At 42.2% G+C, this 11,179-nt stretch overlaps 1 protein-coding gene and 1 pseudogene across 2 annotated transcripts in view; both read left to right on the forward strand.

The window, feature by feature from the left end:
• MRPL3 (mitochondrial ribosomal protein L3) overlaps positions 1 to 10,305 on the forward strand; it is a 39,756-nt gene extending 29,451 nt beyond the window's left edge. For both annotated transcript variants that reach the window (XM_060180248.1, XM_060180249.1), the window contains exons 8-11: positions 4,532 to 4,609; positions 5,934 to 6,011; positions 8,738 to 9,967; positions 10,002 to 10,305. In XM_060180248.1, the coding sequence (XP_060036231.1) occupies positions 4,532 to 4,609; positions 5,934 to 6,011; positions 8,738 to 8,890 (309 nt within the window). In that variant the 3' untranslated portion in view covers positions 8,891 to 9,967; positions 10,002 to 10,305. The remainder of the gene's footprint in view (positions 1 to 4,531; positions 4,610 to 5,933; positions 6,012 to 8,737; positions 9,968 to 10,001) is intronic.
• On the forward strand, positions 6,566 to 8,730 carry LOC103126229 (large ribosomal subunit protein eL34-like; annotated as a pseudogene).
• Positions 10,306 to 11,179: the final 874 nt, after the last annotated feature.

Genomic DNA, 11,179 nt, shown 5'->3' on the forward strand with positions numbered 1-11,179 from the left:
GAGAGGGAGAGAGAAAGACAGACACCTGCAGACCTGCTTCACTGCTCTTGTGAGCCCCCCCCCCCGCAGGCGTGAGCTGGGGGCTCGAACTGGGATCGATCCTGCTGCTCCTTGCGCTTCACACGCTGCGCCCCCCACATAGATATTCTTTACAGTGAACATACCTAGAAAATTGGTTTCTAAACACTAGTCTATCTACTGTTGGAATAAGAAAAGACAAACCCAAAATGGTTTTGTTTAAGAAAGCAAAGAAGCAGAACTTGTGAAACCAAGTAAGAAAGGGAAAACACAGGGTGAAGCTTAGGCTGATTGTGGCCTGGAGTGCAAGGACTCTGCACAGGGGCAGCACCAGGGGGTAAAGGGCATTGAGGACCAGGGCCTGGAGCGCAAGGACTCTGCACAGGGGCAGCACCAGGGGGTAAAGGGCATTGAGGACCAGGGCCTGGAGCGCAAGGACTCTGCACAGGGGCAGCACCAGGGGGTAAAGGGCATTGAGGACCAGGGCCTGGAGCGCAAGGACTCTGCACAGGGGCAGCACCAGGGGGTAAAGGGCATTGAGGACCAGGGCCTGGAGCGCAAGGACTCTGCACAGGGGCAGCACCAGGGGGTTAAAGGGCATTGAGGACCAGGGCGCGTTCATGAGGGAAGACTTATTGAGCGGTGTGCGCATATGTCTGATGGGCGAGTGAGGGATTCCCCGTGTGACTGCAGTCATCTCAGTATCTCCCCAGCAAGTGTGGAGCGGCTCTTCTTGCTTGTTTGTTTTTAAGTAGTGCACATGTAGAGACACCCGGGCCAGCGCAAACTCGTTTCCTTTGCCAGAAACAAAGCAATTCAGCCTGAAAACTAAAAAGAAAAAGTAACTCACAGAATAAAAGGTAGAGCCCATGAACTCGCCAGTCGGAATAAATACAGTAAATGGATACATAAGTGGGAGCAAAGAGATTGCTTTTCCTTACAATTAGCATACCAGCTAATAAATGAAGGAATAACGGAGTTAAGATTTAGTCTTTAGGAACAGATGCTACAAAGATGATAAATAAATGGCTAATAGGCACGTGAAAGAAGGCTTAACATTCTTAACCATTACTGAAATGAGGACCAAAGCCACCGTGAGATCCCATCTCCCTCACTGTGTTGACAGTAGCTAAAAAGGCAGTTAGTTAGTAGGCCCGCAGCATAGCTCACTTGGGTGACGTGCTGCTTTACCCTCTGCCTGACCCAGGTAAGCCTGGCTCCCACCACACTGACGGAAGCTTCAGCGCTGGGGTCTCTTTCACTCTCTCAGTCTCTCATCTGAGAGAGGGTAGGGTGAGGGAGAGACAGAACAAATGTTGGCAAGGGTGTGGAGAAATTGGAGCCCTCATACACCGTCAGTAGGAACAGGAGAGTGGTGCAGCTGCTTTGGGGAAAGTTTAGCAGCCGCTAAAGTTACTAAGTTTAAAGTGACCGAGTATGACCTAGCGCTGCTGCTGCTAGGTGTCTACCAAGAGACTGAACACAAGTACACAGAGACATTTGCATGAATATTCAGAGACCAAAAAATAGAAACAAGCCAAATGTTCATCAGTTGGTAGATAATTAAGATGTGAGTCTGTTCACATATATTATTTAGTGGTAAGTTTTGATACATTCTACAACTTGGATGAACTTTGAAGCTTTATTCCAAGTGAAAGGAGGGAGCCATGCACGAAATGCCCATAAGGATAAAAATAAAAAAAGAAAAAAAAAAGAAATGTCCGTCATAGGCAAGTCTCTAAGATGAAAATACAGTAGTGGTTGCACTGGACTGGGTGCTCAGAGGGAGTGGTCACAAACAAGCATAGAATCTTTGTTTTGAATTGATGTTCTAAAAGTGATATTGTAAAACATACCTCCGAATATACTAAACATTAATTAAGCTGTATGTTTTGAAAAGATAAAATGTTTTGAAAAGATAAAGTGTGTAGTAAGTAAAGCTCTCTAAAATATTTTAAAGTTCATAACAATTATGTCAGTTTTTGTAAATGTGCAAAGTTATAGTTATAAACCACAATTATACTAGATTCAGCAATGTCAAGATTCTGCTGGCAATACTGTTATATAAATGCTTGCTCCTATTAAAGGGTGTCTAGTAAACACCTGTATAATTCTAAGTATTGGGCCATGCACTTAGAGAGAATGTGAATTTAATTGGAGAGGACAGTCTCCTATGAATACCAGGATGCTTATTACAGTACCAGGAGGCAGGTAGTGCAGCGCTAGAATGTAGGGTTTGCATACATGAGGCCCAAGTTAGGTCCCCAGTAATGCTGGAGTGATGCTCTGGTGTTCTCTCTCATTAGTAAGTATTTTTAAAATCATATTGGGAGTCAGGCGGTAGGTAGCACAGCGGGTTAAGCACACATGGTGTGAAGCGCAAGGACCTCCGTAAGGATCCTGGTTCAAGCCCCTGGTTCCCCACCTGCAAGGGAGTTGCTTCACAAGCGGTGAAGCAGGTCTGCAGGTGTCTGTCTTTCTCTCCTCCTCTCTGTCTTCCCTCCTCTCTCCACTTCTCTCTGTCCTATCCAACAACAATGACATCAATAAGAACAACAATAACTACAACAGTAAAACAACAAGGGCAACAAAAGGAATAAATAAATATTAAAAAAATAATATTTAGCCTACATCTTCTTAAGCTGTCTTTACATAGTAGCAAACTGTTGTAACATGGTGAGCCACTTCCAACTGGAGTTTCCCTTGCTAATGTGGAAGTAGCGCTGCAGAAGGGTTTATATTCTAGCAGTGTGTGTGTTGTGAGTCGCTTCCGTGTTTAGGTGTAATTCAGATTTGCTGCAGATGTAGAAGGATTATCCATAGCAACTTGGGAGGTGGCACAGTGGATAGGGGATTGGCCTTTTGAGCATGACATCATTAGTTCGACCCCCAGCATTGCCTGTACCAAAGTTTTCCCTCTCCTCCCTCCCCTCTTCTTCTCGTCTCTCTTACATAAATAAAATTTTAAGGAATTGTTACCATAATAAACACTAGAATTAGACTGTGAAGTTACTTAACTTGCATGAATCCAAGACAACTGGGAGAGGACAAGTTTGATAAATGACTATCCTTCAATTATTGTGATGATGGAAAGTAGCATCTAAAGCCATGGTAGGGCGCCACGTCCACTCTGTCGACAGTGGGCACAGCGTGATAGCCAGCTAAAGCCATGGTAGGGCGCCACGTCCACTCTGTCGACAGTGGGCACGGCGTGATAGCCAGCTAAAGCCATGGTAGGGCGCCACGTCCACTCTGTCGACAGTGGGCACGGCGTGATAGCCAGCTAAAGCCATGGTAGGGCGCCACGTCCACTCTGTCGACAGTGGGCACGGCGTGAAAGCCAGCTAAAGCCATGGTAGGGCGCCACGTCCACTCTGTCGACAGTGGGCACGGCGTGATAGCCAGCTAAAGCCATGGTAGGGCGCCACGTCCACTCTGTCGACAGTGGGCACGGCGTGAAAGCCAGCTAAAGCCATGGTAGGGCGCCACGTCCACTCTGTCGACAGTGGGCACGGCGTGATAGCCAGCTAAAGCCATGGTAGGCCGCCACGTCCACTCTGTCGACAGTGGGCACGGCGTGAAAGCCAGCTAAAGCCATGGTAGGCCGCCACGTCCACTCTGTCGACAGTGGGCACGGCGTGATAGCCAGCTAAAGCCATGGTAGGCCGCCACGTCCACTCTGTCGACAGTGGGCACGGCGTGATAGCCAGCTAAAGCCATGGTAGGCCGCCACGTCCACTCTGTCGACAGTGGGCACGGCGTGAAAGCCAGCTAAAGCCATGGTAGGCTGCCACGTCCACTCTGTCGACAGTGGGCACGGCGTGAAAGCCAGCTAAAGCCATGGTAGGCTGCCACGTCCACTCTGTCGACAGTGGGCACGGCGTGAAAGCCAGTTAAAGCCATGGTAGGGCGCCACGTCCACTCTGTCGACAGTGGGCACAGCGTGAAAGCCAGCTAATGCAGAAGGTTAGTGAAAATCGGGTAGGCAGCACGTCTTTGAGGTGCTAGTATAGGATGTCTGCATGCCCTTTATTTCTCACGTCTCCTTTTCTACTAATGTTTGTGCAGATGCTACTCTCTTATTACTGAGTTTTTCGATTTTTGTCACTCTTAATCTGTGTTTATTTTGTTGCTGTGATCTATTTTTAATCTATTTTATTTATTATTTATTGGGTAGAGACAGAGAGAAATTGGGGGAGGAAAATAGAGAGGCACCTGCAGACCTGCTTCACTGATTGTAAAGCTTCTCCCCTGCAGAGGGGGGTTGGGGGGCCATGAACTGGGTCCTGTGACCTGTGTGCTCAACCACGTGCGCCACTGCCTGGCTCAGCCCGGCCCTCACTCCAATCTGTTTAAAGAGGAAATTCTTTAAGGGTGAATGCCTAAATCGGCACCTCGTTCTTAACATTTTGATAATTCCCATCTTCATTTGAATTTCAATTTCATTAGTACTGTTTGAAATTGAGAGAATTTGTTATATAAAAGTTTTAACTTTTTCATTATTTTATTTTAGGATGTTGCCAGAGTCTGGCCTGGAACCAAACTGCCTGGACAAATGGGAAACAAAGATAAGACAGCATTTGGACTGAAAGTAGGTTCTTTGAATGACTCTTGAAGGAAATTTAAGTTAAGACTAACTGCAAAGTCTTCAGAGTATGTAATGCACATCTGTACATGACCTCGTAAGTTTTGCAGCTATCGAGAGGTGAAAGAATCATGAAGGATGTATATATTAGTCATATTCATAATAGTATGTGTTTAACACCAAAGTCATGGGAGTGGGGAGTCTACTATTAGACCTAGAAAATTCCCGTTTATGTGTAATATTTTCCTCTTACTAAAAAACAGAACACAACTCCACACTTATATATTGCTATGCTCTTAAGTAAGCACGGAGGAAAGTGGAAGGATGCATGCCAGATTATCCTGGATTGTAAGATATGGAGGTAGATGGAGGTGGTTGCAAGTAAGAGGGAGATGAACAAAATAGTGGGGGAAAGCTTGTGTACTACAGAAGGGATTGTAGTATAGATCCATTTCCCCCCAAAATATGATAGTACAAAAATAAGAGCCCACTCATAAGAACATTTAAGAGATAGCTTCTGTTAACATGTTGGTGTGTAATTCCAGCCTCTGTTCCAGATATTTTACAAATTTTGACCAACAATATTTTACAAATTTTGACCAATTTTTAAATTTCTTTAAAAATGTCTTATTATTAAGTGTAAGATTTTTTTTCCTGTTGTGTTACTTTTACACTAACAGAGAACATTTTTATATGCATTTTCTCACTGTGTGCTTGAGCATACATAAAAGATTTTCAGTCTCTGTAGTATTTTACAGTTATCCATTATGACACATAAGGCATGAGTCAAGCTTGATTTCACTCCTCACTACTTATGAATATTATTCCTTGACCAGCCACTCTCCCATGTCTGACTGTGTGTGTGCGTGCGTGCGTGCGTGCGTGTGTGTGTGTGTGTGTGTAGATACTATTTGAGGGCCATCTACTCAACACTTGTATTTTTAGAAGCAAACCCGGAGAGCTTATGGCTTACCTACTTTCAAGTTGTAGCAAACTACTATTAATTCAAATAAAAATCAATTTGTCCTTACTAAAAATTCACTCAGATATTCAAATAGACTTAATCATCTAGTCACATTCTTAAAAATCAGAGTTTTCTACCAACTCCATAAGACAAATAAGACATATATAACATAAGACACTTATGTTGTAGATGTATAATGTAATGGCACATCTGAAATTTTAGTTCTCATCATTATTTTTAAGTGCTACTATGATCATTACAAGCTACTTTACTTCAGCTTCTGGTGACATTATTTTATACAAGAGCAGCTCAAATGCTAAACCTAAATGCTAAATGCTAAAGATTTTATTTTATCCCTTGCTTTAGGTGTGGAGAATAAACACAAAGCACAATATAATCTATGTAAATGGCTCTGTACCTGGACATAAAAATTGCTTAGTAAAGGTATGTAACTCTTTTCAGTTCTTAGATATATGATGTTTAATGCATTTTGTTGTTACTGTTTTGTTAATACTAAGATATTAAGAGAGGCCAAAGAAGAGTTTCTGATTGCATAATAATAATGTGGTCATCCTTGTATCCAGAAAAGTTAATTTTGGATTTTTCTGGGCTTGTGTATGCGTGTCCTGCCCCCAACCCACCTTTTTTCTCAAAAGATTTGAACTGATTTACCAGGATAAAGAGTGTGCAAGTCTTAGTGAATATGGTGGCGGGGGGGGGGGGGGTCAGATTATGTGCACAAAAATTTACCCCTTGTGACTAAGAAGGTAGCACCGTGGATAAAGTATTGGATTAAAATCTTGAGGTCCTAAGGTTAGTCCTTTGCATAGCATGTGCCAGAGTAATGTTCTTTTCTATCTCTCTCTCTCTCTCTCCTTCTCTCCCCACCCTCACTCCCTGCCTCCCTCCCTCTCTCTCTCTCTGACTTTGATATTGGTAAATCTTTAAACACACACACAAACACACACACACCTAACTTAGAGTCTCACACTCTAAAGATGAACTTTGTTAAAGATGAAGTCTTTGACTTCAGAGCCACCAAGACAAGACAAAGGTTTAGATTAGATAAAGATTACACAAAACATCATTGAAATTTCAAGTCAATGAATTATATAGCATTGTCATTTATAATTAAAACAGTAAGTTGTACTTTGACTAAAATGTTCTTCTAAGTTTGCTCGATCTATAAAAATATAAAAGTAATGGAGAACTAGCTGTTTAAGTCACTTATGACTAAATTCTCCACCTTTATTAGAAACAGTTTTGTTGTTGGTATTGATTTTTATTTACTGGAGTTTCATATTCAATTCTAAATTCTGAGACAGTCTAAAGTGGTGAGAATAACTGTTTCCAAGTTAAAAGTTCAACCTAAAATTAGTGAATTGCTGGAGTGAGAGGAACTAAACCAGCTTTTTTCTTCTGGGCAACTTACCGATAACTTTTGGAGCAATTCTGATAAGAGATTAAACTGAAACGATTTGGGAAAAAAATAATAGATGTGTTTTTCTGTACTTAACTCTTCCAGCAGCTGTGTACTTCACCCAGCTCATTTCTTATTGCCAACACGGTTAGGCCTTATTTTATTCTGTGTATAATTACTTGCAATTTTTTAATTTCTCTCTGAGTGAAAGTTTGTAGAATGAGTTAGAAACTAAAGAACTCAGTATTTCTCAAAATTAAAACCAAAATATTTTAAATCAGATAATAAACTTGTGACTTATTTTTTGGTAAATATAGCTTCTTAAGAAGAATGCTGTTTGTTAAGTAAATATATAAGTTAATTTCCTTAATAAAAAGTTGGTGGTTTTGCATAACATTGATATAACCAAATTGCTCGTTTAAATTTCATTAACCTCAGCTCAAAAAAAATGTGGTAATAAAATAATAAAAATGAATAAATGGAGTATATAATAAAGTCAGTAATTAAAAAGATGAAAATTTAAATAATTGAGAAATCAGTTTGGATATGACATACTGAAATAGCAACTATAGCAAGTATAATCTTACTGAGTAGATTCAGCTGCAAAGATTTGTAAGTTATGGGTAACATAAATTATCGATAATAACCAGTAATTTTGTGCTAATTAAAGACACCCATTTAACCTGGAAGATCTTATTTCTTCACTGGATTAGTTAAATTAATTGGAATAAAAAGAAGGTGTTGAAGTACTTGTACTCTCTATATAATCGGCATTACTCGTAGTAGAAAATGCAGGAGCAGGGCCAGGTGGTGGTGCACCTGGTTGAGCACACGCTACAAGGTGCAAGGACCTGGTGTGAGCCGCTGGTCCCCACCTGCAGGGGGAAAGCTTCGCGAGTGGTGAAGCCGGGCTGCAGGTGTCGCTCTGTCTCTCTCCCTCTCTGTCTCCTCCTACCTTCTCAATTTCTGGCTGTCTCTATCCAATAAATAAGCAGATTTGATAAACAAATTAAAACCAAAAAAAATGTAGGAACAGGTTATTTTAATTATAAATAAGAGATAGAACAGAGGAACTCCCTAGCACTCCTGGGCGCTTCCTTTTTCCTCCTGCGTCGCTGGCAGGCATCTGCAAAGGTCCAGCATTCGACCAACTGATGGAGGCTGTCCTACCACACAGCCTCCAACAGAGCCAGGCTGTCCCGAACCCCAGGTGATGGAATTATTTACCTTTCCACCAAGAAGGTTGTGAAGGCCTCCAGATCTGTGTGTGGTGTCTGCCCAGGCTGACTTCACGACTCTGTGGGGTTTGTGCCTGAAGTTCTTTGACATAGAAGAAAGCGTGTCAGCGGGGCCTGTGGTGGTTCCATGTGTGCTGAGTGCGCCCGTGACAGGATCAAGAGTGCTTTCGCTATTGAGCAGAAAATGATCATCAAAGTGTCGGAGGCACAAGCACAAAGTCAGAAAGCTAGATAAATGGAGCATTTCTGAGTAATTAAAAAAGTGGGCGGGGGAGACAGCATAATGGTGATGCAAACAGACTCTCATGCCTGAGGCTCCAAAGTCCCAGGTTCAATCCCCACCACCATAAGCCTGAGCTGAGCAGTGCTCTGGTGTTTCTCTCTCCCTCTGCATCTCTCTCAAAAGTAAAATAAATAAAATATTAAAAAAAAAAAAAAGGTGGAACAGAATATCTTTAAGTAGCTTAATTGGTAATACTTACTAGTAAGATATGTGCTTTCTTCCCCCCCAGGTCAAAGACTCTAAATTGCCTGCACATAAAGATTTATCTCAAAATCTACCGTTTCCTACATACTTTCCTGATGGAGATGAAGAGGAGCTACCAGAGGATTTGTTTGATGAGAATGTGTGGCAGCCCAGTGCGCCTTCTCTTACCTTTGCCTAGCCTCACTGGGCACTGTAGCACAGAGGATATTCTGTTGGGTTTGATAAACCAGATAAATACCTTTCTTCCATAGCCACAATAATAGCACACTTGTCATCTTTGCCAAAGGCATAAACATAGAAATAGCACTCATCCCTCGAGTGAATTTTGTTAGAAAAATTACATATTAAGCAAATCAGCTAAGTAAATTTGATATGCAAACATAGAAGGATTCGAAGTTTGCATATTTGCAAAATCTTTGTCATTTTTATACCTCATTTTTTTACTACATATTCTGCAAGTTATCTTAAGATGCACATAAATTGAACTTTTACTAAAAAATTGTCTTTGTGAACGGGATGCCTGTGGAACACTCTCACGTCACTTACTGAAATTCATTTTTATTCTACATTGTTAAGCCCTAGTGAGGGGGAGGAAGTAAGGACTGCATTAAATTATAGAAACATACATGTCTGCCAGAATATGTTAAAGGCCAGCAGTGACAACCAAATCCTAAGCTAGGGGTTTGATGCAGTGTTGTTCAGAGGAATGTTCATCTTTAGCTTGATTATTTTTTCTTGATGTCTTCCAAAAGAATTTGAAAGAACCTACTATGCAGCATAGTCTTAGAAGTCCTGGCCATAGCAACCAGACAAGAGAAAGAGATTAAAGAAATAAGATGGAAAGAGAAGAGGTCAGACTGTCACTATCTGCAGATGCTATGATCATATACATAGGAAATCCAAAAGGAGCCAATAGGACATGCCTGGCAAATGTCAAGCAATATAGTAAGGTGGCAGGCTACAAGGTCAACATACTAAACCTGACGTTGCTGTATGCAAACACCGAGCCAGCAGACACTCAGAAATCAGTTCCATTCAACACAGCAGCTTTTTGTAGCTTAATGCTGAGACTCATCTACTTTTTAGTTTTTTTTGCAGGAAGTGAAGGATGTCTTCTACGGTCTTTTTTTTTTTTTTGCCTCCAAGGTTATCGCTGGGGCTTGGTGCCTGCACCATGAATCCACCACTCCTGGAAGCTATTTTTTCCCCTTTGTTGCCCTTGTTGTTTATCGGTGGTGTTGTTACTATTATTGTTGTCGTTGTTGGATAGGACAGAGAGAAATTGAGAGGTGAGGGGAAGACAGACACCTGCAGACCTGCTTCACTGCCTGTGAAGCAACTCCCCTGCAGGTGGGGAGCCAGGGGCTCAAACCGGATCCTTATACCGGTCCTTGTGCTTTGCACCACATGCGCTTAACCCACTGCGCTACTGCCCGGCCCCCTCTACAGTTTATTTCTACAGATAAATGTGTGAATGGAACTTCATTATGGTTTATGATACACAATATATGCCGAGAACACCGATGGTTTTACTATTATTCACAGCAGTCACACAGGGTCCCCATTATTAATAAATACCATCAGTCTGTGAGAGCATTTGCTTCACATTCAGTAACTCATTTTATTTGTGTTAGTAATCAAAAGCCTTCTTTTGAGGAAAGAAATATGTCAAAAGTGAAAGCTTCTACACCTGTCCAGCAAAATGGGACCTTGACCTCAAGTCACTGCCCACAGAAATGTTTACTGAGTCACAGTGCGAAGCAATGATAGAAGGAGAGAACATTCCATCTGGCACTGGAGCTGAATGCCCTCGTGTGAACAACTTGAAATGTCTGAGCTCCTCCTTGTTCTATCAAAGTTGAAATGTTAATACAATGCCATGACTTCTGGTGCCATTGAACCCTCCTGCAGTATGATGTTGTCGGGCTGAGCTTCTTGGGCGGGAGAGAGAGACGACCAGGGACTCAAGGCTGAGTGATACGCAGTTCAGTCTTTATTCGTGTGGAACACAGCACAATCTAAGCCATCTCAAATTACAATCCCGACCTTATCTATCCTGAGGTGGAAGAGTCAGGTCCGAAGAGGATGTACGTAGGATAGATGGGGAGAAGGAAAAAGCCTGCAAAATTGAGGATTAAACCAATGCCCTGGAGGCAGGGCGGTGCTTGGTTAACAGTGGTTATGTAAACAGAATACAGTGTTAAGCAGGGGGGATTAAACCAGTGACACAGAAGGGGTCTTAGAAGCAGAATTTACAAGCAGACCAGCATGATGTCCTACCAGCTACTTTGCTTCCCGTGACTGAACTCCTACGTACGTCCACTGTTACCTATTTAGCCCAAAGGCCATAGCATCTAGATAGAAACAGAAATAGACCACCGTGGTCTGAGGCCCCCTTGGACAAGTGTCCTCAGGTCATGTCACCTTGATGGCTACCTGGTTATCTTTTTTTTTTTTTTTTTTTTAC

Source organism: Erinaceus europaeus, chromosome 21, assembly GCF_950295315.1.
Source record: "Erinaceus europaeus chromosome 21, mEriEur2.1, whole genome shotgun sequence".
NCBI classification, from domain to species: Eukaryota; Metazoa; Chordata; class Mammalia; order Eulipotyphla; family Erinaceidae; genus Erinaceus; species Erinaceus europaeus.